Source organism: Balaenoptera musculus, chromosome 2 (genome assembly GCF_009873245.2).
Source record: "Balaenoptera musculus isolate JJ_BM4_2016_0621 chromosome 2, mBalMus1.pri.v3, whole genome shotgun sequence".
NCBI lineage: Eukaryota > Metazoa > Chordata > Mammalia > Artiodactyla > Balaenopteridae > Balaenoptera > Balaenoptera musculus.
This window is the reverse complement of record NC_045786.1, coordinates 5,440,319-5,468,142: the sequence shown is the minus strand read 5'-3', so window position 1 is coordinate 5,468,142 and position 27,824 is coordinate 5,440,319. Positions and strand designations below refer to the sequence as shown.

The 27,824-nt window shown below is 40.0% G+C and overlaps 1 protein-coding gene across 2 annotated transcripts in view; it reads right to left on the bottom strand.

Moving 5' to 3' along the window:
* The window catches only part of CUBN (cubilin), a 274,317-nt gene that overhangs the window by 58,235 nt on the left and 188,258 nt on the right, over positions 1–27,824 (bottom strand). For both annotated transcript variants that reach the window (XM_036842057.1, XM_036842058.1), the window contains exons 46-57: positions 26,625–26,803; positions 24,926–25,135; positions 24,125–24,265; positions 23,267–23,448; positions 17,448–17,619; positions 16,143–16,349; positions 14,206–14,355; positions 12,259–12,380; positions 11,487–11,712; positions 9,814–10,001; positions 4,127–4,283; positions 2,550–2,699 (exon numbers count right to left, since the gene is read on the bottom strand). In XM_036842057.1, the coding sequence (XP_036697952.1) occupies positions 2,550–2,699; positions 4,127–4,283; positions 9,814–10,001; positions 11,487–11,712; positions 12,259–12,380; positions 14,206–14,355; positions 16,143–16,349; positions 17,448–17,619; positions 23,267–23,448; positions 24,125–24,265; positions 24,926–25,135; positions 26,625–26,803 (2,084 nt within the window). The remainder of the gene's footprint in view (positions 1–2,549; positions 2,700–4,126; positions 4,284–9,813; positions 10,002–11,486; positions 11,713–12,258; positions 12,381–14,205; positions 14,356–16,142; positions 16,350–17,447; positions 17,620–23,266; positions 23,449–24,124; positions 24,266–24,925; positions 25,136–26,624; positions 26,804–27,824) is intronic.

Genomic DNA, 27,824 nt, shown 5'->3' with positions numbered 1-27,824 from the left:
CATGTACCATTGGTATAGGCAGTGCTTTCTGTGGCTATATTATATAGTACATTTACCAGCATCTCCTTTTTCAGTCTAAATAATATCGGCATATGATATTCTTGTGTTTATGTAATTTAGTGAGGACAAATGTACATATAAATGCACAATCCAGGCCACATGTTTTTCCCCTGTTATTAAGATAACTTTTTCACTCAGTATCAAAAAACAAACACCCCAATCAAAATATGGGCAGAAGATCTAAACAGAGATTTCCCCAACAAAGACATACAAATGGCCAATAGGCACTTTAAAAAATGCTCACCATCGATAATTATTAGAGAAATGAGATTCAAAGCCACCATGAGGTATCACCTCACATCGGTCAGAATGGCCATCATCAAAAAGTCTACAAATAATAATGTTTGAGAGGGTGTCGAGAACAGGGAACCCTCCTACACTGTTGGTGGAAATGTAAATTAGTGCAGCCACTATGGAGAACAGTATGGTGGTTCCTTAAAAAACTAAAAATAGAGTTACCATATGATCCACGGATCCCACTCCTGGGCATATAGTTCCTGGAGAAAACTATAATTTGAAAAGATACATGCACCCGAATGTTCATTGCAGCACTATTTACAACAATCAAGACATGGAAGCACCCTAAATGTCCATTGACAGATGAATGGGTAAAGAAGATGTGAGATATACAGACAGACAGACAGACAGACAGACAGACACACACACACACACACACACACACTGGAATATTACTCAGCCATAAAGAAAGAATGAAATAATGCCACTTGCAGCAATATGGGTGGACCTAGAGACTATCATACTAAAACAAATATCATATGACAGCGCTTATATGTGGAATCTAAAAATTAACACAAATGAACTTATTTACAAAACAGAAATAGACTCAGAGACAGAGGAAACAAACTTAGGGTTACCAAAAGGGAAAAGTGGGGGGAGGGATAAATTAGGAGTTTGGGGTTAACATATACCCACTACTATATATAAAATAGATAACCAACGGGGACCTACTGTATAGCACAGGGAACTCTACTCAGTATTTTGTAATAACCTAAAAGGGAAAAGAATCTGAAAAAGAATATATATATATGTATAACTGAATCACTTTGCTGTACACCTGAAACAAACAAAACATTGTAAACCAACTATACTTCGACAAAAATAAAAATAAAAAAATATAAAATAACATTCCCTTAATAAGATAATAGCAAAGATATAAAGAAGAAAATAAATATCACCTATAAATCTATGACACAGTAGTAACAACTCTTTAAGTACTAGTTAATAGTCTTACAGATTTTATTCACACAGTTTATTTTAAATAAAAAAGTCGGATCTCTTATATAAACTGCTTTACCTTCCCCTAATGCTTTATATATCATGAGCATCTTTCTATATTGCTGGGATTCTGTGTTAGCAAATGCTGAGAAGATTACATTTTACCTCACAGTCCATTCGTACAGAGACATACATCAATTCATACCTGGCATTTTCCAGCAAACACATACCAAAAACTACAACGTGTAGAGATGTAGGAAAAGGAGGTCACAGAAAATGGATCCAGTGAGAGAGACTTTGCATAATTTATCAACCTATGAGTACTGATGTGTCATTTTTATGTTTATGAAACATAACTTTCCTGGACGCTGAATATTGTAGAACACTTTGCTAAGTTTAACTTTTCACTGCCATGGGAGACCAACCCAAAGAGAAAGAAATTTTGGTTGGGCAGATGAAGCTTGGCAAACGTACAGATTAATTGTAATTTAGAAATGAAAAGTTAATTCGTGAAAAATATTAAAATGCCTGAGTGGTTGGAGCTGCCCATCCACCTGAAGGGAACCTTTCTCTGCCATGTGATACCAGCTGGGTAAACATCAAGCTGTGTCCAGCGTAGTCAGAACCCAGCCCAGACCAGCAGCTCCACTGTCCCCTTCGCCAACAGGCAGGGAATGAACCCAAAGGGGCACTGGGGTTAGGGATTTCCCAGTCCCTGTGGTACTGATGAGGATGAAAATGAAAAAGAAGATGAGAGAGTATCCCACAGTCATATTTAATGACAGTAGAACACAAATATTTATTAATTTTATTAATTCATTCATTCAACATTTATGGAGCACCTACTTTGACTCAGAAGTGAAGTTTCTCTTGCTAGTTTATAGTGTGTGTGTGTGTGTGTGTGTGTGTGTGACTGTGAAGGCACCTGTACGTGTGTAGAATAAACGCAAATGAATAAATTAGATACTATGATTAACATGTAATAGATTTCAGGCTTATTTTCTTTAGGCCGTTTGCGTGATGCTTATGTTCTTAAAGCTCTTGCATTATTTTTTAACCTCTGGATGGAATGTATAGGATGATACTTGTGCTCTTAAAATATTGGATGGAGTTTTAATCAAGTTTACATCAACTCCACTCTGTAACATTTTTAATATTTTCCTCAAATGGTGATTTTTAGACAATCTCTGCCTCTGCTTATCACTCATTCATTTGTTAAGAACCAACTGTAATTTAGATAAGAATAAACTTACCTTCCAGATGGAAAGACACAAAAGTCAAGAGGACCACGGACAGAGGACTGGCCTCTATGATGTAGGTGCAGTTCATGTTGTTGTCATATTGCTTTGGGTAGTTTGGAGAAACAATGTAACCTGAAGGATTAGTGAAATTCCTTCCACATCCTAAGTGGGAAGAAAAAGCCATTATCAGAACATTTGTTCTGCCAGACAGCATCTCTTTATCAGTGAGGGAAAGCCTCAACTTTCCCAAGCTCTCTAGAAACATATTCTCTGAACTACTCCAAATGGAAGTAACAATAACTAGAAGAATGGAGCTCTGATTTAAAAATAAATATGCAAAATGAGAATATTATATATTTTTTAGAAAAATGATGCAGAGTTTTGGGCTAAGTAGAAATTTTACAAATCCATTGCAAATCACTTAATTTTAAGATATTACAGGAAGAATAATTTAGCAAAGATTGAAGAGGATTTATGTAGCTAAAGAAATAAAACTACTGAAAAGTGATCTGTACCAGATCAATACGCTTAACAGTTTAAAAATACCTTATTATATTATAGAAAAATATGTTCTTTTCATTACCATTGTAATATGGCTATAAAAATAATACCTGCTTTATAAAAATGGTTGAATTTACTAATCCCAACTCAAAAAATTCTCACATGATTCCCAGGTGTCAGAAATGAAGAGAACTACCTTTTTACCACTAAAATGACATTTGTTTTTATCTAACCACTAACTAGTTAATCCACACACTCCCTATCTATTACATAGATAGAAAATATCAGTATCCTTTTAAACTGATATTAAGACACACACATACACAGACACAATGAACCAAGTGAAGACCTAAAATTAGGTCTGCGGTGGTCTTTTGTTACTGCCTTTACACCCCGCTCTTACTCATGTCTGAAATACCTGTTCACTGCATTATTTCCTCTGATTCCTTTCGTCAGACTTTTTCCTAAACAGTGGCTTGCAAACAGTGGCTACTTGATTTAATTCAGCCAACAAGCACACACACCACTGTGTCTCAGACTTGAAAACTACGTGCCCCACTCTTCTACCTGGTGAGTAGTCGTTAGAGAAGGAAGGGGAAAACCTGAAGAAAGCGGCCCCCTAGGTTGACTGAGCGTGAGAATCATCTGGATGACAGCTAACACATGTAAGTCCGTAGCCAGGGGAGGTCTGCATTCCGATAAGCCTGGGGGGAAGACCGCGTTTTTACAGCCCCAGGTGAGGTCCATGCAGGCAGGCAATGCGCTTCAGGCTCGGCCTGCTGAGCGTCTACTAATTATGGCCTCCTGGGCTTCTGCCCAATCCCTGCCCTGATGCAGATTTTAGGGTTAATTTCAGACATTAGTGACGGGCACTCAGGCCTTCTACATCATTTCTCTACTGCCATCGGTTGGATTCAGTTCCGTTCTTGCTGATGTGGAAGGAAGGGTGCACTCAGGATGAGGTGACCCACCCAGACGCTCCCCATGGACCTCCAGACAAGCCAACCCTGGAGCAGACCCCTCCTCCCCTGCCTGTGGCAGCCACGCCCTTCCAAGGGCCCCTGGGTTTGGTTTTCAGCGCTACTTACGGCTAACGAAGGATGCAGAGAAGCCCTGAGCTGGGACCTCCTGCGACTGGAACACAGCAGTGAAGGCGTTTCTGGGCATGATGACGGGATTTGGGGCCACGTTCCCGCAGCTCGAGGCTAACAGGGCCTGGTCAGCCTCCTGAGTGCCTGCCCACACCTAGAAAAGCCAGAAACATGACTTAGTGCTCCAGGTTTTCCCTCGTCAATGTTTAATTTGTGCTCAGGCTGGAAAATAATAGCACTCAGGTGTACATAGACTAAACCTAATAGTACATAAAACACACAAATCTGTAATATTTTCTTTTGAGAACCATTTCTTTAGGCTGTTTTATAGTATAGCCCATTCGTGACTCTTGCAAGGAGACTGTTCATTTTTGTGTATCTAGGCAGTGATATAAAAAAAAAAAACAACAACCCTCAATCACTACCCAGTTTCCTCTTGCTTTTTCCTAGTTGACCTGATCTAGCTCAACTTGCTACGTGCCGGGAGAAACAGAGCAGCAGCATGTGTGCTACTGTGGGGTTTACCATTTGTCCTGGATGGCTGGCAAATTGTGGGTTGCAAGTAGAGAAGATTTACCAAGCAAGAAGCCCATGGGAAGAAAGTGGATATGAATTTCAGGTCTACATGTAATTAGCATGAATTGGGATAAATCATGGAAGACTTCCTGGCACTGCTGAATTTTAAGGTTCATTTTGAAGAAAGGATGAGATTCAGTCTCTCTGCAATTCATTAAAGACTGGGTCACCAACTCCCAGGTAGACCCTGGCCACTTTAAAAGAAGCAAATGATGATATGCTCATTTGAAAAAGAGTTGCTGGGGAATAAATTGTGAGTATCAAAATTCCAATTTTGATCAAACCAATCCTAAACCAGCCTAGGGAAGGATATTAATCATAGAATCATGTTTAAATGCAAATTCCAACTGTGAAAGGAGCTGTTGTGGAGCAGCTGAGAGTGTGTAGAAGGGGCTTTGCCTGACTTCAATCAAGAGAGGCCTGAAGAAGCCCCAGGGGCAGCAAGGGGCAGGGCTAGTTCAAACAGAGCGAAATCTGAGTCAGGAGTGAGGCGGGGCTGCAGAGTCAGTGCAAGCCCCATGGCTTGTCAGGGGTCCGGGCCACATCCTGAGCATGACAAGGGGCCTCCAGGAGGCTTGAAGCTCAAAGAGGAGACGAGAAGGAAAAGAGAGGACGCTGGGAGATCAGCCAGGAGGGTGTGTGGTAGTTCAGGCAAGAGATCACGGTATCTACAGTGTTGAGTCACTCAAGGAAAATACTGATATTAGGTAATAAATGCACGTTATTGGGGAAAAAGCACTGTTAAACTCGTTTAACCAGTGAGTCTCAACCGGGAGCAATTTTGCCCTTCCTGGGGGCATTTGGGGATGTCTGCAAGTGTTTTCAATTGTCACGTCTGGTGTGGGCGTGGCATGTAGTGGGGAGGAGCCAGGGCTGCCGCTGAGCGTCCTATGATGCCCCGCCCCAAACCCCCAGCTAAGAATTCTCTAGCCCGGGAAGGCAAGAAGGTAATTGGGTTTGGATTAGTCTTACTGGACTGTTCAACATTCCCTTCACATCAAATTACTCATTCTGAACGTATCACTCTCAGGACAATTCCTCAAACAAAGCAATCACACACCAGGCCCTTACAAACGTTTCTATTAGCAAATCAGCCCAGGGAAGAGGTGCGAGGTAACGCCAGTTCAGAGCCCCATCGGCTCTTTAAAGTCATATTTCGGGCTTCCCTGGTGGCGCAGAGGTTGAGAATCTGCCTGCCAATGCAGGGGACACGGGTTCGAGCCCTGGTCTGGGAAGATCCCACATGCCGCGGAGCAACTAGGCCCGTGAGCCACAATTACTGAGCCTGCGCGTCTGGAGCCTGTGCTCCGCAACAAGAGAGGCCGCGACAGTGAGAGGCCCGCGCACCGCGATGAAGAGTGGCCCCCGCTCGCCGCAACTAGAGAAAGCCCTCGCACGAAACGAAGACCCAACACAGCTAAAAATAAATAAATAAATAAAAATAAATTTAGAAAAGTAGCTATAAAGTCATATTTCAATTGATTCTCAAACACTGCGAATCCTGCTGTTAATCATCTTACTTAAGTCCAATTATATTTGCCATTTATGAGATATGGGAGGTGCCTGGGACTGGAGCTGCTGAGAACAAAAGCAAAGATATTCTGCCAAATCAAAAGATCAAAAAAAGGTCAGGAAAGAAGTGCACACCCCCTGTTTTCCCTAATATCCCCTTTATGTCCCCTGACCCCCTGCCTTTAACTATCCAGGGAAACAGTATACAGAAGTTTTCTAACCACATTCTGTTAAATTGTAAACATGACTTACTGAGAGAGAGATCTGCATATGCTATTTTTACAAACATCACTCAAGAGGTGAAGTGATAAGAGCTAAAACTTTTAGGAAAGAATCTCCAGTTCTTTAACAAAGAACTTCAAGAACCCTCACGGGCTTACACTTTTCTGAAGTCATTAATTATGGATCTGACATCTCTACCTTTTGGCTCAAGAACACGGGTGTTATAATGATAATAATGGTAAAGAGTTGTTAAATATTCATCGATACCTGTCAGTCAAGATCTCATTTCATTGGCTCTATGACCTAGAACTCATTTAAATGATATTGGACCTACAAAATGTTACAAAACTGTCAAAAACTTTCTGACATTTCTTAAGGTTTGTACAATTCAGCCTGGCTTCAGGTGATATTTTATCACTCAAGCAATTTAAAAAAAACATTTACTGAGTATCTGCAGATTCACACGCAGTTGTAAGAGACAGAGAAATCCCCTGTACCCATTTCCCAGATTCCTCCAACAATGACAGCTTGTAAAACTGTAATATAACATCATAACCAGGACGCTGACTCGACAGTCCACCCATCTTACTCAGTTCCCCACTCACGCACGTGTGTGTGTATTCAGTTACATACAAGCTTATACCACCACATTCAAGACACCAAGCAGCTCCAACACTGAGGTTCCCTAGAGTTGCCCTTTTATAACCACACACGACTCATTCCTACACTCACATCTTGCTAACCTCTGGTAGTCTGTCCTCTGTTTCTAAGCATTGTCATTTCAAAAATATTATGTAAATGGAATAAGAGAGTATGTAACCTTTCGGAATTGGCTTTTTTCACTTGGTTTAATTCCCTGGTGATTTGTTCAGATCATTAGCCTGTCAAAAGTTTGTTTATTTCTACCGAGGAGTTGTACTCCACAGTATGGAGGTACCAGAGTTCACTGAACTATTCAACTGTTGAAGGACATGTGCACCGATTCCAGTCTTTGTCTATTTCCTATAAAGTTGCTATGAACATTTGTGCACAGGTTTTTGTGCAGACATAGTTTACATTACTCTGGGATAAATGCCCGGGAGTATACTTGCTGTATCTTATGGTAAGTGTGCGTTTAGTTTTATAAGAAACTGCCAAACTATTTTTCAGAGTGGTGTGCCATTTTACGTTCCCACTGGCAATGAATAAGTGACACAGCTTCGCTGCAAGCTTGGCAGGATTTGGTGTTGTCACTGTTTTTTATTCTGGGCAGTCTGACAGGTGTGTGGCAATCATTGTGGTTTTAAGTCTCTTTTTTCCTAATGGCTAGTGATGTTGAACATCTTTTCGTATGTTTATTCACCACCCGAATATCCTCTTCGGTGAAATATCTGTTCATATCTTTTGCCCATATTCTAATTGGACTCTGTATTTTTACTGTTGGGTGTGAGAGTTCTGCCTATACTTTAGATAGTAGTCTGTTGTCAGGTAAGTGCTTTGGAAATCTTTTCTCCCAGTTTGTAGCTTGTCTTTTCATCTCTTTACAGAGCAAAATATTTTTAATTTTGATATGGTAAAATTTATTAATTTCTCCTTTTACGGATTATTCTTTTGATGTTTAGTCTAAGAACTTTTCATCCATCTCTAGGTCCCTAAGATTTTCTGTTCTTTTTCTCCTCAAAGTTTATAGCTGTATATTTACATTTAGGTTTATGGTCTATTTTGAGTTAATTTTTGTATAAGGTTTGAGGTTAAGGGTTGCTTGCTGGAGCTGGGCCCCTCTTGCTTGTCATGTTTACCCACCTCAGTATCTCTTGGCAAAAACTGGAGTCTCAGGCCCAGCAGGGAAAGAGTGTGTTTCCCAGGCCACTGAGTTTTGTCAGAGTTCCAGATGGATCCCACCCGCCAGTGGTTCAGCCTTGCCTCCTGTCAGAAGGATTCCCGTTCCATCCAGAGGAGAAATGGGACTGAATAACTTTTCACATTCCATTTTTACAACTGAAGAACTTGAAAGACTTTACTTTGTCTATATATTTGATGTTGACTCAATTCCTGAGAGAGTTCATTTGTTTCATGAAAAAAGCAGTTAGGAAAAGTGTATACGATGTTTTGTTTTCCATGTATTATATACAAGTCTAGGATTTTTATTGCAACAGCATGCATGGATCAGTTAGATATAAAACATAATTTGAGAGATGATGTAAAATAATAACAACATCGACAATACAAGCCACTTCTACTCATTAGGTGGTTTTATATTCCAAGCACGGAGCACTATTTATGTTATTATATCATATTACCTCTAATGCTTAAAACAGTCCTACTAAAGTAGGAATTATTCTCTTCATTTTACAGCTGAGTAATTTAAAGCCCAAATGTGTAACTGGCTCATAGAGGAACATGCAGGTGGTAAATGCAAGAGATGCGGAGTCCAGGCGAGTGTTCTTTCCCCTAAAAGGTGTATGTCCCCTTAGCGATAGAACACATGAGATATAAAATAGCACAGATGGAATGAATTTGTAATACAGTTATCACGGTCATAAGTCAATGAATAGTGATGTCAGTGCCACAGGAGCAGTATTTACAACTGGAGAGGAAGAGAGCCTTACTGACTGACCCATGGCCATGATTTTACATGGATGGGTCCCTCACGGTCTGGTCAGCTTGTGGGCACTTAAGGCTCAGGTGAAGGCTGGCACTAGTACATGTCTAGCCTTCTGTAACTTTTATAGGATACTCTAAATATTGCCTGTCATGGTGACTTTGATTCATTTTGTCCTTGAGGGTCTATTAGAAAGAAAGAAAATAGAAAATAAAGAGAAAATGAGAAAGAAAGAAAAAGAAGCGAGAGGAGAGAGAGGAGGGAGAGGGGAGGGAGGGAGGGAGGGAGGGAGGAGAGGAGAGAGAAGGAAAGAAAGAAAGAAAGAAAGAAAGAAAGAAAGAAAGAAAAAGAAAGAAAGAAAGAAAGGAGAAGGGAAGAAAGAAAAAAGAAGAAAGAAAGAAAGAAAGAAAGAGAAAAGAGAGAGAGGGAGGGAGGGAGGGAGGGAGGGAGAGAAGGAAGGAAGGAAGGAAGGGAGGAAGAAAGAAATTGCCCTTCTCTCTTAGTTTCTATAGAAAGGAAGAAAGTATAATGCTCATGAGAATTTAATAAGGCGAGACAATCTCCTAAATTAAGTGTCTTTGCTTATGTATTAGCGAATGAAAGTCACAGGGCAATGTGTGTTGTGGTTCAAATTTTAACTCCTAGTGGTTGAGGTTTCTCACTTTTTCATTCAAGAAATCCAAGCAGCAAAATTGTCCTTCTCCTCCTTTGAGAGGCAATGAGTCATTTCTAGTCTAAACGTTTACGTTCCTGCAACCAGCTTGGCTCCAATTAAATATACAAGTGCACTGACCTTCACAAAGCTGTTCCGACACTGTCCGTCCCCACTGGGGATGAGGAAGTTGTTGTCAAAGCTGAGCTCCAAGTGTTTACTTTGGTGAGTAATGACTGTCCAGGAACATCTGCTGTTCTCGGGAAAATTCTGAGGCCAGTGGGGGGATCTGATTGTACCATTGTCTAAATGAAGTATTCCACCACAACCTGAAAAATTGTCATGGAAAAAGTCATTACCTTGTGATGAAAATAACAATTTTGGTAACTGAAGACTTCTGGAAAGGACACATTTCTAAATGTGAGATATCAGTGCATCTTTCCTTACATATGAGTCTCTGACCTTCGGGGAAGGTCCACAACAAGGACTCTCAGCAAATGGAAGGTCACTGAAGCCACAGGAGGCTACAGCTGCTACTGTTTCGTGACACCTGAACTCACCTGAGACCATTAATCCTTGCCATGCAGAGGACAGACTTCTATCCTGTCTTCAAACAAGAGCAATAATTTTTACTCCCCTTGAGGCTATGTAGTATTTGTGGCCCAACAATCTCAAGCTTTGTATTTTATTGCCACTAACACATGAGAATACAAGTCTATACTCATCTGCAATTTTACGCTAACATCCTGGACGGGAGAAAATGATTTTGAGGAGGGGAAAATCTTCCATTAAGTAACCTGGTTCATTCATATTGAAATGCCGATGGATGAACAATAAATTACAGGGATTGAAAGCAAGAAAAATCTAGAACTGTTTTGTAATATTAAAGTATGTTCTTAAGAGATGGCAAAAGAAAAAAAAAAATGAACTCGAAACAAAATGAAGTTAAAGAGTATTCCCTGTATCTTTTGCTTTTAAACTCTTGGAAAACCAGTGGTTCATCTCAGCTCCCCTCTGCTTCAGCAGCACACAGAGAGCTCCCCAAACACCCTGACTCTTCTAGAAATAACTGCCCTGTGTGATGTTGCAAGACTATGATGAGATCCTGACAGAAGTGTCCAATGCAAGTCTTATATTTTCTGGGAATTTCCATGAAATGAAATTTCCATGAAATTTCATAGTTTGCAGGTACAACAAGTAATCTTTTGAAATAGAATCTATCATGTTTTGCCCCATACAGAGCATTCATTCTAAGTCACAAATCTTATCTTGTCACTTTGCTGCTCAGAACTCTTCAAATAGCTCCCCACTGCTCAAGGGATAACATAGAAGCCAAGGCTCTCCAGGATGTGGACTACTTATTTTCCTGCCCTCAGCTCACCACTCAGCATTCTGCCTCCATGGTCCAAATATGTTAAACTACTTGTGATTCCAACACATATTTTCTATTACTTGTGATTCCCTAGTTGTACCATGGCCCTTTGCCTGTGGAGACAGCACAGTGAAGCATTAAGATCAAAGTTTCTGGGCTCTGCTGTCTTCATTCAAATCTTGACCCTGCTGATCATCAGCTACATGAGCTGGGCAAATTATCCACCCATTTATCCTGTTTCCACCCATGCAAGTGGAGAAAATGTGCACTGATACTGTGTCTTCCTTACAAGGTTGCTTCATGAGATGTCATGTGTAAACATTTAGAATTGAGTCTGACAGAGAGTAGGTACAAAATGTATACTTGTTGGGCTAGTTAATAAATTTTAAAAATACATTGATGATAAAAGACAGTAAGCGCAGAGAATGTTTCTTTCTTTTACCCAAAGTCTCTGTGTTCCATGTAGCATAAAAGCCACCATTTTGCACCGAATGGTCCGTGTTAAAAATCACCACCAGCTGGTTGGAACCCGACTGGATTGTCCTGGGGTTTGAACTTCCACAGTAGTGTCCTATGATGGGTGATCCGGGGGAACCACCGTTTCTGACTGTGACAGAGTCCCAAGCACAGGTTGCATGGGCTTCAATGTCAAAATCACTGAATGTCAGCTGCAGGAGAAAAGGGAAGAAATGAGGAAACACTCTGAGCTGTAAGTGAGCCTATCTACGTAGAGTTCGACTGAAGTCCTTACACACCCTTTTATTTTGTTTCAATTTATATAATTTTGTATTTATGTCTCTTATTTCATTCTCCCTTGTCCTCCTCTATTTTTTTCTTACTGAAGTTTCTCTTGGAAATTTTGAGAAGGGATATTTCTCCCAGAACGGGAGTCATTAGGGTCATCCTCAGTCCCCTGGGCTGGGATGGCAACTCATATCAAGAACATAAATACATCTCTTTTCTGGATGGGGAACTGTCTTCTATAGAGAGCTTCTCCTGTGCTTGAAAAAGAATGAAAGATATTTCATTCTCCATTAGTTGTAAACTTGTAGATGCCAATGTATATACTCTAATCAGAGAATTTTAGGGAAAAGATGACCTGGATCAAAGCCTATTCTAATCACTTGCTTATTAAAAGAACTCTGTTTCCACACAGGACATGGTACTTTTGTTGTATAATTTCAGAATTATTTTACCCACTAATCAAAACTCACAGTGATGGTGTGGCCTTGTGGGGCTTCCAGCAGCCAAGAACAGTGGGTCAAACTGTCATAAGAGGCTGGATAGTTGGGGCTTGAGATCACTCCACTCTCACCTATCTGTACTCCACCACAGTCTGAAATCAGATTGTAAACTTCTAAATAAGAAAGGAAAAAAACCACCAAATTCTGTAAAGCCAAAGTAAATACTACTTATAGCCATCATACTTTATGATTTAAAAAAAGAACAATAAATGAATAAATAGATGAAATTGGATGAAAGCAAAGTAAAGCTAGATGGAAGATTAGAAATAAACAGAATCCCATATAGTGTTAATCAAATGGAATCACACAGTGAAGGCAGGCTCAAGTTTGACACAAAGGAGAAGGAAGATTATCTGAACCATAAATGGAGACTAATTAGATGAGCATAGAACTGACAGTAAACGCACTAGGAACAAAGTAAAGAACATTGCCTTTCTTAAAAAAACTAGGCCTGTGAAAATAAATGTAAGCTTGAAGAATATGACGAGTACCATAACTAAAGACTTTGTCATTTGACAACAAGCACATATATTGTAATCAGCTATCAAAGTGTACATTAGTATAGCAAGTTGAAACATGGATACATTTCTAAAGCATGGTATGGTCTGATGTTCCACACAAATAATACTGCTTCCTGAAATCTGACTCTTTTCTTTCAATCTGATAAAGAAAAACCAGATGGCAACATGGTTGACTGAATAGATAATCAATCTCACTCCTTTCTCCAACCAACCATTTGGTTATAACACAAAGAAATGTTAAATAAAATTATAACCAAAATATATTTGATTCATAGCCCAACTTAATGGAAAGAAAGGAGATCTCTAAGAACTATAAAAAATAAATGTACTCAAATTCCAAGGGGTATCTTAAACTGGGAGTATGTCGGTCTAAGAGGATATAGAATCAAGATGTGGGCCCCAGGAGTTGTGTTTTGAGGTTTGATGATCAGGCAAAAAGAGAACATATGGCCTTGGACCTCCACAAAAGCAAGGGCTTTTACATAAAGTTCGGAATCTAAAAGGGCTGCCACATTAGTGAAATGGACTAGAAAAACTCTAATGGCCCAGAGAAGCAGCAAGGAGGAGTACTGTCTGTCTTGGGCTGAATTTTCAGGTACAAACTGAATGTCACAGATACAAATCTAGCACAAAACATTAGCAAATTATGTTTAGTAATATGTCCAAAATACCATGATGGCCAAGTAGGGTCTATCCCAGAAATGAAAGGATGGTTTAACAAGAGAAAAATCTTTTAATACAATTTATCACATTAACACATTAAAGTAGGAAAAAATAGGATCATCTCAATAGATGCAGAAAAACCATTTGCCAAAATCTGACAGTAAAAAAAAACCAAAAAAACAAAAAAACTTTTTGTGCACCATGAATTGAAGAGACTTCCTTTAATGTGATAAGGAGTATTTCTTGAAAACCTAAGAGAAACCAGTATGTTTAACAGTGAAATGTTACAGGCATTCACATTAAGGTCAGAAACAAGATGCTGTCATCCCTTGCATTTGACATTATGATGGTGGCCTTAGCTAGTGAAATAAGACAAGAAAAAGAAATCAAGAATTGGGATTGAAAGAGAAAAATTGCTATCAATTTGCAGAAGATATGACTGTTTACACAGAAATCCAGAGGTAATTTATAGACAAAATACTAAAACTAATAAGAGTCTAGCAAGATCTGTGGGCTAAAGATTAATGTATTAAAATTTAAAAATTCCTAGATATAGGCAACAACCAGCTAGAAAGTATAATTAAAAATGTCTCATTGACACTACTAACAAAACCAATAAATAAACCTAGAAATACATCTAACAAAATATATGCGAGATCTTTATGGAAAATGTCATCAAAAAATTTATGTATTATGTTATTGCCAGAGTTGGAGAGCTTATCATAAGTCTTACCTGTAAAGGAATACTGTGCATGGAATCCAACATGTTCTACACGTTCATTGGTGACAAAGTGTATCCATATCTGAGGATAAGGTATAACCAATGGCATTCTAGGTTCTGAAGCTCCACAAAGTCTCCATATCAGAAGCCCATCAGCATTACCTGAGCAGAATAACACACCAGTGTCACCATATATGTATCTTTTGAAAGATATATCCAATGAATTCAGTAGGAACAAATAATAAAAAAAATTTCAAGCTATTACATTGATGCACATTTAAATTCTGGTTTAATAGCAGACATTTCACAAATCTCCTTTCTATCTTTCTCAACTACAAAGGAAAGAGTGCCTCCAACGGGTAAAAAAGAATGCTTTTTTTGGTATGGGCCTCTTTCTCTATCATAGGTGTCATTTTGTTCCAATTCATGTTTTCATAATTATTGTTTAGCATATCTAAACAGAGACACAACTGTTAGAAAACTTTAAAAAAAACTTTTGGCTGTGCTTTTTTTTTTTTTTAAGGCGTAAAAAACACAATACCAATAGTGACAAAATACATCAGCAAGATAAAAGTGATAATTACCTAAAATTTTAATAATTTCTTCACTGTATTTAATCTACTAAAATGAATGGGATATTCCATACTCAAGCTAAGAACTATCAGATTCGGAGCTGAGTATTTTTGTGAATATTATTTTCACAGTAATTTGATGAACATTTATTGCTCACACTCATCTCCTCACTGTTTAGTCTTGTCAGACAACATCACTGACCTTAAAAGTCAACAAAATATAGTATTCTAACTGTCTCTAAAACGAGGGAATCGAGAGAAGATTGCATTTAACTGAATGAAATTTGATAGATAGCTGTTCTGTTTGATTCTATAAGCCAGTGGTTTTGAACCAAGCGGAGGGGGTGAGGATTTATCAGAATCCTATGGAGAACATTCTCAAACTACAACTTCCATTTCCCTCATAAGCCTTTTCTAGGTTCATCTACCTCTAAGAGGCCAGATGATTCTTCTGCTGAGGCAGTTGGTCTGTGACCATAAACTTTATCAAATTCTCTTTCTGCCCTCCATGTTCCCAAAGCCAGCAGCAATTTCTATAGTTGCCCCAGTACGTTGTCACCAGCAAACTGCATTAGCGTTCAGCCTCCTTTTCTTTAAATTTTGCAATAACATGGAACCCAGTGAGCCTTAGACAGCATAGCTGATATATTGATATACTGTTACTTTTCTCCTTCTTTTTTTTTTCTTTAGGGGGAAAAGAGTGTCAATGTAACACTGGGGACAATTCAATGGATAACTTGTGCTTCCACTATAGGAAAGAACTAAAATGGATTTATCAGCCATGAATGCAGATTTTTAAAAAATTCTTAAGATGATTATAGTTTACCAGGTATAGCTCAATCTATTTCTATCATGAAAACAAAGACAAACTTGACTGCTTCGGGGATAATTTCCCAACCAGCTTCTATGTGCTTCTCCGTTTAATGCATTGCAAAGTTTCTTCAGACTTCTAAGGCCTAAGGAGAATTCCATGGCCTCCTCTGTGAATCCTGTAAATTCAGGAAACCACCAGCACATTCTGACCATGTTACGTTCTAGTCTCTGAAGAAAGAAGTCTTGAGTAGATTAGAGTTGAAGGGACCACTTGAACTCATTAAGAGAGCAAAGACAAACCAGAATCTCTCCTGGGTAAATGTCACATCAACTGAGACATAGGGTCTAGTTGAAAACACTGATCCACCTCATTCCCCATTTATAGGGCATGTTGTCCCCAGCTGGGCACGTGCAGAATGATGGCTTTGTCTGAACAATGTTCTTCTGGATCTTATATATAATACATACAGTACAGCCCTTTGTCTCCCTTCATTGCTGGTGGCCTCCAGGCTTAAGAAGAAGGCTGCAGGTGAATGAGAGAACGTGTTCCTTGATTGGACTCACCCGCTCGGAACTCAAGGACATCAAACTGACAGTCTTGGTGACTTTCTAGGTAAAAATCCTCAAAATGAATGTAAACGGAGGAGTTTCCCTGGTTTGGATTGCTGAGCGTCCATTCGCAGTTTAGGTTTCTTGAGTAATTACTGACTCCATCATAGCCAGGAGAAGTAAAGTTTCCCCCAGCGGAATTTGTAAGGGACCCACCACACACTAAGAAAACAGAAGGCAACAGAGAAAGTAGTTGTCAGATCCATGCCATAGCAGAAGATACAAACAAGACAGAAAAAAATAACTACAGCAACCAATGCAGCTCTTTTATTGCTTTGATTTGTTTCTCTAGATGAAGTCAGGGTTGTGGGTGAAGGGCTGGCTCCTCATGCCGCCTACAGAAGTGGTTTCTGTGGATTTAGAAAGAAAGATGTACAAAAGTAAGCAGCTTCTTGATTTTCCTGAAGATGTAGATTAGGTGGGTGGGGTTTGGCTATGTGTCAGTATCTCCTAATGTGAGCCTATTATTCATTAACATTTAATTTAGAGCAATATCTAAATATAATGGTGGTCCTGATGGCAACTGTTCAGCAATCTTCCACCTGACCTGAGAATTTAATTGGATAAAACAGATAATATAACATTGGCATTCCAATGAATTTGCTCCTTTGAATAGGGAACGAATGCTCCTTGTATCAATGAAATAACTTAAAGGTTTTAAAAAAATATTCAGTTCCACTCTTCCTAAATTTTAAAGCTCTTAGATAATAACAACAATCCAGAAAGTAGGAGGATATGTAGAATAGAAAGGCCATATCTTGCTAATTTTAAATGCTCTGTATCGTATATGAACCCCTCAGTCACGTACGCTGGAAATCTGTGTAAGGATGGATGGATGCCTGAGAAACAATAAAACCCGTGTGTCTTCAATTACTTTACTTACTCTCTGGGAGTGAGCTGCCCCTCAAGAGGGAGTTACCCTCTTCCAGGATAGAAGAGTTGACCAAGGGCTGCGGGACTGGCAACCAACTATTATGGCGACACTGCACGGAACTGAGCTAGAAGCTCTCCTAACAGCATTTTTAAAATTTTCTAATTCACAACAGCAGTTTTCTTTCCAAAACTAGAGGTTTTTGTCTTCTGTTTTGGGGGTTTTGGGGTTGGGTTTTCTATCTGGTTATGTTTGTCTTTTGTGGAAGATCCGAGGTGTGACTCTGATCTCTAAAGGGGACGTGGTTGGCTCCACTTCTGTCGGCAGTAGCCGTGGGACACCTGCAGCGCAGATGATAACACAGGTGCATTTATAACATCCTCTGTTACCTGCGTCTTCACTGGACGTATAGGAGGCAGAGAAGCCTCCATATGGCCTGGATCCATCAGTGAAATAAACAACCTTCATCGTATTTCCCGAAGATTTGATCTCATTGCTGCCATTCACGCTGCTACACAGTTTCTCTAGCTGGGGTGAGTTACTTCTAATGCCATTAAATACCTGTCGGAGAAAACAGTTTAACCTTTAGATACAGTCCATCTGACTGAGTATTTCCTAGGAGGTTACGTTCCCAGACCAGACACAATTCCTTCTAAGAAAACTCTGTGCTAAAATGAATTACTTAACAATATGGGCACTTAGCCCAGTGCCACAAGCCACCATGTTACCCGGAGCACATTTTGTGGCCTCAGGGTCATTGCACTAAAATGGAAGTATTGCAGTCATGCCCTCCTGCCATGTGGTGACAAGTGAAAAACCGCTGTGCTCTTTGCAACTGGAAACTGTGCCCAAAATGTAAAGAAGCTATGCCAACACGCTCACATCTTAGTTCACAGAGTTCACTGGGAGACAGTTTTGTTTAACAATCCATCAGGACCTTTGATATTTGGAAAGAAGGCTTAAATGTTAATCTCTGATGATCTGAAGTACAGAAGAACTCAAATATTTTTAAATGTCATTTTTTTATTGGAGTGTAATTGCTTTACAATGTTGTGCTGGTTTCTGCTGTACAACGAAGTGAATCAGCTATATGTATACATATATCCCCTCCCTCTTGGATTTCCCTCCCACCCAAGTAATTTTAAAAATCAATCTCTATATAATAGTTCTTTCTTAATTAGTCATGCATTCAAAGCTTCAATTTTCTTACTGGTTTGAACTTTTTAAAATGGATTAGAGTATTGTGGACTCCAAAATATTAAACAACTCCAGTTATGCACATAGTTACGATAATTGGCAAAATGTTATTCCACTTCTTTACAAAACCAAGCGAATATTTTAGCACAGCTCAAGAAAGGTCCAGAAGTAAGTAAACAATAATTGATTGAGTGAGTGATAGTCCTGTTTTTAAAAAGGATTTGAATGGCTTACAATTAGAAATAATGAGGCAGAGTATGACACTAACAGCTGTGGAGAGGGATAATGTATTCCGTAACAAAAGCTGTATGCTTTTTTTGTTTACTGTAATTGATCATTAAATTTCGTTCTTCGGGGGCTTCTGGTTTAAAGTGACTTCCGGCTCATAGGACAGGACACAGCGCTTCCTATCATTTACTGAGCATGGACAAAATGCCAGACTCTGCTAATAACCCATTTGGATTACTTTATCCAATTAGCAAAACAACCTCTCAGACATATAATATTACCCCTGTTTTCCAGATTAAGACACTAGAATTCAGAAAGATTATGCAATTTGCCAAAGTTCAAAGAGCCAGTAGTAATAAAATTGGGATTCAAATTATCCCTCTGATTCCAAACCATGAAGTAATGCATAAGGAAACGGAAAGTGACAAGTATTTCAATAATTCTAAAAACAGGAATGGGCAACACATTGCCAGAATCAAAACGGATTATTCACAACTAAAAGGCTAATGGAATATGTGCAAAACCATGATCAATGGCCTTTATCCCTTCCCCAACGTCTGCCCTGAGCTCAGAGTCACCATGATGAAAAATTGTGAGGCGTCCATTTATCACGTGAACTCCTGCTTTTAGAAGCAGCAAGAGTGCTGTTTCCACTTTCCTCCTCTACTCCTGTTTACACTCAGAAACCATAACTCCCAGAAAACAGTGGGGTAAGAAGTAGGTATATGAGATTCAGGACAAGCTCTAAAATGTGCTAAAAGCAGGAATAAAAGCAGGCATATGTCTCATCATAGTGCACACGGGATGCTGTGGCTTTTCCTCTCCTCCATCTGGGCACAGAGTGAGATAGGCAGCTGGGTTTGGAGGAATTGGATGCTCGGGTCGCTGGATGAGGCATTAGTCTAGAAGTGGTGCACTCAAAGCCACCCTCAAGCAACCTGTAGATCTTAGGAAGGGTCCCTCTCTTCTCCCTCCCTCCCTTCCTTCCTTCCTTCCTTCCATCTTCCCTCCTTCCCTCCCTCCCCCCCCCCCCCCCTTCCTTTCTTCTTTTCAGCCAAGTTCTCAAGTAAATAAAGAGTAAACGAAGGACAAGCCACATCCCCTTGTTTGGAGCAGAGTGAAGAGGAAAAAAAAATAAGCATTGAACCCATAAAAATATACTTCAAAGAAAAGGAATATGGACATTGTATTAAAGATTCAGAAATTTATTCTGAAAGTGATTCTTTGATGTTTTAACCTCCCTGTGGGGAAAAGACCTGTAATATGACATATGTGGTTTCCCCTAACTCAATGGCCAAGTCCCCACCTCAGTCAGCTCCCATGAAGCCCATGAGTTGACAGCCCCAGTCATGAACACAGAGCTTCCTATCACTTTTTAGTACTTCATTCTTAAATATGAATGAACAGTCAAAGGTCATCAGACATTTAGGGAAACATCCAACATAAAAGGCAAAGACCAATATAATATAATTGGAAACAGGAACTTGAAGGAAACTGACCCCCAAAGGAGCAACACAAGGCTTCAAAATTATGATTAATATATTCATATATGTATGTGAATATATTGAATACATATGAATATGAATATATTGAATATATACGATTTTTTTTCGGCCACACCGTGTGGCTTGTGGGATCTTAGTTCCCCAATCAGGGATTGAACCCGTGCCCCCTGCAGTGGAAGCGCGGAGTCCTAACCACTGGACCTCCAGGGAATTCCCAGAATATATATGATTTTTAAAATATTAAATATATTCAAAGAATAAGGATAAAATAAGGATAATTACAGGTATACACATCCTCAAAAACTTTATCACCCATGCCCACGTCCTTAGGGAGCCACAGAGCATGTGCCTCGCCCAAAGAGGAAATGAACCAAGAACAGGAGATGAGCATATCATAAAGCCAGGTATCCAGCCCAGGAGAGAAATGAAGGGACTTGAAAATTTGATGATGTAGGGAAGTGTGGGCATGGCACCGGAATCAGACTTGCAGCTGCTGGGCAAATGCTCAAGGAAGATATTGCTAAGGAAAATGAATAGAACTGATAGATGTGTTTTACTGTATAAGGTGGGGATGTACACCTGGAGTAGAAAGTGTGTGGAAGAATTAGTGATAGATACGTGAAAAACCAAGAAAAACCATGAAAGTGTAAAAGGGACACAATTATTATTATTACTTGGAAAATCAAAAGCAAATGCTAACAGAGTACACTACTTGGTTTAAGTGGGAGTGATGTTTTCATAATAATATTAACGTAAACCTTGAATAACAATTTAACAAAATCTGTGACAGGAGTATTTGGGGAGGTAGTTGAGGGGTGTAAGTGAATTACGTGTACCCCGCGTGCATCTGCAGTGATGGTGGGGCGGTTTCTGAAGACAGCTAAATCCTCATCTTCCACAGTGGGATGTGGATAGATAATGTCTAAGACAGAAAAAATAGAGTAGTAGCAGCATAGGAATATTGTTTTGAAATAATGACATAAATACCAAAAGAAGTAGCTGAAAGAGTTGAAAAGTAGGTGCCTTTGGCATCTATGATTCAGAGATGGGGAAATGACAAGACATGATTCAGAATTTGTGGTTGATGCTGTAGATTTTATTTTATTATATGAGTTCCGAAAGTATGACTTTTCCTGTAGGGCATGTGAATATTCTGCTGGTAAGATTCCTAATGATTATATTTCAATATGATCTCAAAGGAAAAAAAAAAAGTTAACATATACATCAAAATTTTAGTAATGGCTATGTAGAACTCCAAGTATTTTTATATTGTTTATTTTCTCAACTCTCCAAATACCATTCAATAGCATCCACTGTATTTATAATGAGAGAAACTGATGAAAATTAGTATACAAATGAATTTCTGTCACCTAATTACAACTACATAGTATTATTCATTGCCAAGAAAAGATAAGAAAATGCTTCAGAATATGATATAGTGGGAGTGGTTAATTTTTTTTCTACTTCATTCTTGTCTCTGTGTTATTCATTCAACAATAGGAAAAAAATGTTCCTTTAAAATAAGAAAACTTAGGTCCAAAATTTCCTGGCTCCCAAATAAAAGAAAGCACACTGGGCTCTGTGATTTTCAGTATCTGATAAAAGACAACATTCCAGTCCTTCGTATATTAGAACCAGAGAGCGAAATTTGAAGCTTAAATATGACCATTTTAGAGCAATACAAAGAGAGAGTAACATACAGAGATGTTTCATATTTTTGAAATTCACTAACCAGCAGGAGACAATGAAACTACAAACAAAAGTGGCTCATTTTTGAGAAGGATAATGCTAGTTCTTCGACTATGGATTCGTTCAACAATGACTGTGTCTATTACGTGCCAGGCGCTGGGGATTCAGCAGGGAGCGAAGCGAAGTGCGTGTCCCTGTAAGTGGAGCTTACGTTCTAGTGGGGCGAGCAGCCAACACACAAACAAGTAGATGCGAGGACCATCAGCTGGTGTGAAGTGCTGTGAAACCAACCCAGACCCGGGTGGGGTGGGGTCTGTTTAACGAAGGTACTTAGGGAAGGCTCCTCGGACCAAGTCATGTGAGCAGAGCCCTGAATGAACTGACGGGGTGAACCAGGAAGCCGCCCGGGGAAGAACATCCCAGACAGAGGCAACCGTACATGGGAAGAGCTTGTGGGTGCACCTTAGGGTAGTCAGTCAAGGAACAGAAAAGAGGCCAGTGTGGCTGGATCCTAGTGAGCACAAGAGGAGGGGGGTTTGAGATAAGACACATGGGTAGGAGAAGGAAGGGGCAGCAGATACTGTAAGGCCAGTTGGGCCTTTATGAAGATGTGGGACTTCCCTCTGAGTGAGAAAAGAGGCCATTAGAGGATTTTTCACGGAAAGCCTCATGGTCTGATTTAGGTTTAAACCCATCACACTGGCTGCTGTGTTGAGATGCAGAGAGACAAGGGTGGAAGTAGAGACCAGTTGGAAGTTATTAAAATAAATCTAAATGAGTGGTGATGGCGGTCGCAGTGGATGTAGTGAGAAGTAGTTAGATTCTGGATCTCTTGTAAAGATCTAGCTGAGTGAGCTTGCTTATGGGTGCAGTTTAAGGTGTGAAAGAAAGGACTCCAAAACAGACATCAAGGCTTTGGACCTGAGCAACCAGAAGTCTGGAACAGTTATTTACGGAGATAACAAAGACTGGAGAAAGGGCAAGTTGGGTGGAAAATATACTAATATTCATCTACAGTTAATACAGTATAAATGCATATATATCTGTCGTTCACAGTTAACACTCAGGGATTTCACTAGCTTTCTTTTGCTAAGGGAAGCTAAGAATACTAAGGGTATAATCTCAAAGCATGAGCTTGGCAACCTGGAAGACAGTCGGCCTTGGTCTTGCAGAGGAGTCACTCGGTACGTCCAGCAGAGAACAGTAATTATGCAGGACCACCCATCTGCTTAAAACTTTTGGTGGTGGCTTGTCCTGTGACTCTGGTCCCAATCAGCTATGTGCTACCCGTAGGCTTAACTTCTCGGTTTACACAGGTTTTTCCATGTGTAATGATCATTTGCTTTAAAATTTATCCTGCCTATGACCCTGATTAGGTTGAGACAACTAATAGTCTCTTAAAACAGCTTTTACAAAAATTATGGCAAACATTTATTGTGACTTTGTTCTATCTAAAATACTTAGAATTTGTGTGAGATACAGTTGCACGGAGGGGAATGTTCCTGACCTAGTTTTCTGACTGTGACTTATGGGTCAATAAACTCCTTAAACAATGGACTATACCATCCCTGACGGCAGGGGACACTTACTGTCACGTGCTCACTGCTGCAGAATGCATGGGCTTCTAGCCTCAGGTTGTCAAAAGTGAGGGCGACCCGCCGTCCTTCCTGCACAGTGATTCTCCATTCACACATCCAGCCATGAGGGTTTGGGTTCAGGTAGTTGGGAGAAATGAAGGTCCCAGCAGGGCCCTGGAGATCCCCACCACATGCTGAAGGGGGGGGAAAAAAGAGAGAGAAGAAAAAAAAACCCCCAAAACCAAGAAAACTTCCAATCCAATCGTATAAGGAATGTTCTCAAAAGTAAAGCATTTTTTTAATTGTCCCACTAGACAAAATCAGTGCTCTTATTTATCACTGTATGTACACGAGGACTACCTCTGATAGTTAATATTTAATCTCTGCTTCCATAGACGGTAGTTCACTGGCAGCCTTCTGTCATCATGGCCCAAGAAATATGAGAGTCCAGTAAGTGCCGTAATCATCAGAGTCAGGAAAATCAGAAGGCGAAAGTCATCATCCAGTTTTTTCAAGACAAGATCTTTATTTCACCTGCGCTTGTCAGGGAGTTTGGAACGCAAATTCTGAGTGACTGGAGCACTAAGAGTCCGGCTTTCTTGAGATGAGGGATGCAGTTCGGCTCTCACCTCCTCACACCCCTCACAGCGCTAGATCCTTTCCTTTGTAGCACTGATTGCAGTTGTGATTTTTCATTTATTGGTGTGACTATTTGATTAATGTCTGCCTCTCCACTAAACTAGTAAGGCCCAGGAAGACAAGGGTCACAGTGTCTGTAGTTATTGTCACACCAGGGCCTAAGAGGAGTGTCTATCCAATGTAGGTGCTCAATTATATATATATATATATAAAATGAATCAAAGAACCTACCTTCCACGCTGGAGTCAAACCGCAGTCTGAATCCCGAGGCAGTGAGAGAGCCGTCTGTGACAAACCTGACCAAAGCAACATTGCCAGAAGTATCTATGCTGTCAGGAATGGTGTTTCCACAGTATCTGCCCAGTAGGTTACCTGTGAGAGTCAAATAATTAAGTATTTATATGTCCAGGTGATTGATTTCATTTCACTTCTACTTGAGATATTCTGCATGTACGAAGAAAAAAACAATAATAGATAAGACCCTGCCCAGGAAGAAATGGTGACCTCTGGCAAGAGAAGCAGGTCAAACATGAATAAAAATCAATATATCCAAGTATATGAGGAAGTGTGACAAAAACAGCAACCAGTTAGAGCCAAGGGCGCCAGCACAATGGGGAAGGCTTGCTCGTTTGGTTAGTGAAATGGTCCCAGGCGACAGGACAAGCACCCACCTCATAGTACTTCCAGGGTACACTACCCTTTCCCTCCTTCCCTTACAGGATGCCCCTCAAACATCTGAGTGTGGCCCTGGAAGGTCTCCCTGGAAGAGGACACCTTCCGCACACCGTGCTCTCTCAGTGTGGCCTCAGGATGAGCTATGGAATGACACCGGGGCTTTGGACACCACTGTTTCATGGGTAAGAACTGAGGGAGAGAAAAGCTGGCACTGTCCAGAGCTGACTGATCTGCACTTCTCCGCAAAAAAAAAAAAAAAAAGTCTTGCCTTACTTGGAAATGAGGAAATTTCAGAGGCTGAATGAGTAACCTGTGAAAGTAGATACCCCCAAAAGACAGCAGACATATCTCACTGACCAGACGTATGGTTTTCCCAGATCTCCACGAAGTCTCGTTCACAGCCAGATGAATCCTGAAGGTTAAAGTCTTCAAAGCGGATGGTGAGATAATGTCCCGAGGGTCCCTGGAGATGCCACTCACAGGACAAGTCGTCTGTATACGGAAGCGTTGGGTACCCGTTGCTTTCAACGACTCCGCTTTGCCCTGTCACTCTTCCTCCACACTCGGCTGCAGAAAAAGAGCAATATTCTATCATAGGTTTTCTTTTTTTAATTTAACGAGCACATTTAAAAGCTTTTAGGTGCCAAGAGAACATGAACTGAAGTTTTAAAAATACTGAAAAGGTTTAGTTTGTGCTTCTCTTACTACATGAAATCTGCTATTGGTGTACAGAGAAATGATACCACAAGTCCAATCTAATAATGGGAAAGGGAAGACGGAAAGACTGTTGAATGGCATATTCTGTAACGTCTCATGAATTCTCTTGGGACACTATGTAAGAGCTATTAGCTGCAAGTAGGTTTCATTCCAGAACTAACTGAGAGATTGATAGGGCCTGCCTAGTACCCTGTGTTAGTGATTCTGTAGACTAAGTCCTAGCTCAGCTAAAAACAATGCTGTGGTTGATTACTCACGCCTGCCGTTTCTAGTTTATCAAATAAACGTGTTACTGTAGTAATGGGTATCTCAGGGCCTTGAAAATTACTATCCAATTATTTCTTATCAGCTGGATGTGGGAGATTGAATTATATACAATTTGCCTCAGGTTATAAAATGACCCATGGTGTAGGTTAAATATTGTTACAACTAGGCTTTTCAAGTTTTGAATGCATTAAATATGTTTGGTTAGTGTTCAGACCCAACAGATACTAAATTCTACGTAATTGTGACCATATTGTAGTGAATCTTCAGAATGCATTATTTATTACTCATTTTTTAAAGGAAGGAAATCAAAACACTGAATGAATGGCCTGGCGCTAGAGGTTTAGGGGAAAAAACATCTCGATTATCTATTAATGTGGAGGAGGTCAAAGTCACTGTTCTAAAAATAGTTATTTGATTACTAAAGAGTTTTATAATTTAATATTGTACATAGTTCACGACAAGAGGAAGAAACAAGAATTTAACTAGATATGGTTTTCACTAACAAGTTAGGGAAAAATACAAAATATTCAAGTTTACTAAAAAGAGTATTTTAAAATGGAAATTAAAGTAAAAATTAAAATTGATAAATGACTTTGTGGTTTTAAACATTCACATTCCTTACTTATTTCTATCATTAAAATAACTGTGAAAATTAGGTAGATAGAAAGGCTTCTTTAAAAATGGCATGATCATTTAAAAAGTTTTAATGCAATTATTCTGTCATTACTTTCTTTTTTTTTTTAATTAATTAATTCATTCATTTATTTTATTTTTGGCTGTGTTGGGTCTTCGTTTCTGTGCGAGGGCTTTCTCTAGTTGCGGCGAGCGGGGGCCACTCTTCATCGCGGTGCGCGGGCCTCTCACTATCGCGGCCTCTCGTTGCGGAGCACAGGCTCCAGACGCGCAGGCTCAGTAGTTGTGGCTCACGGGCCTAGTCGCTCCGCGGCATGTGGGACCTTCCCAGACCAGGGCTCGAACCCGTGTCCCCTGCATTGGCAGGCAGACTCTCAACCACTGCGCCACCAGGGAAGCCCTGTCATTACTTTCTTATTGAATATAAAAATGTTGTTACCTATGGAATACTTGGCCTTGAATCCCACATGAGTGGGGCTGCTGTCAGACCGGAATCTCAAATACATCACCTCTCCTGAGGACAACTGACTGGCAGGCAGAGAAGCTCCACAAAACTTGGAAAGCATTGGTGCATTAGAATCAGCACCGTCCCGCAACTCAAGGTAATTGGACGTACAGCTACAGTGGAAAGAAAATTCTGTTTAGTTTGCAAAGTCTATGGCTTTGACATATTTTGATAATAAAGACTTCACTTTCTCCAAGGGCATTATTAAATCAGCATTTCTGTAGCGCTATGTACACAACACAGCGTAGACACTATGACAGAGTCCGTGTAGGTGGTGTGTCACTTCAAAATGCCGTATGATATTTTTCTGAATTATACACTCCAGTTTGCAGCTCAGAAAGACAGGTTTTACATGTACCACAATGAAGAATATTTACTCGCCTTCCATATTCTGTTGGTCTTAGAAATGTAAAAATCATTCTTGAATCAACCCCTAGGAATGTCAAAACACAAGTATTTTGTTTCACATGATGTTATGACACAATTCACATGACAAAGATGAACTCTCTCTTGATAGCTGTGTAACCGGGGCTAAGGGAGAATCTCAGCTGGAATTTTCCATGTCCCTAAAAGAGGACAAGTATTTACCCAGTATTTCTTGAGAAAGTCAACCAGTCAATTAATGCTCAGTGAGGGGAGAGTGGCATTATATCAGGAGTCCAGAACTGGTAAGCAAAAGCTCTCATACCTGAGCTTTGCACCCTGCATGTACTCATGCAGATGTATACACATGTTTGTTAAATGAAGAGAAAGATACAGATTTTTTTCAATCTAGGTAGTTATTCCATCTTGTTCAACATAGTAAGACAAACCCTCTGGTTTGTAATCTTTAAAGATTCTTACTAAACAGAGACTGGGAAATCGTACTGTCCTTGCTTTAGTCCCGTTTCTGACACTGGTGATCCCTGGTGTCACAAATTTCCATTTGTTAAACAGATACTTTATCATTTATGACACTGAGTATGGGGCTGGCCAAATAAATATTCGTCTACCAGAGACACTCTCTTTTCCCTGTGGGAGGAAGACGGATAATATAAATCTCAGACAGCCATCCTCCGCGTCTCTTGGAGGATATGCACAGGGTCAGGAGGGACGGTGTCTGTTTACATAATCTGCTCAGCTGATGGGTAAGGG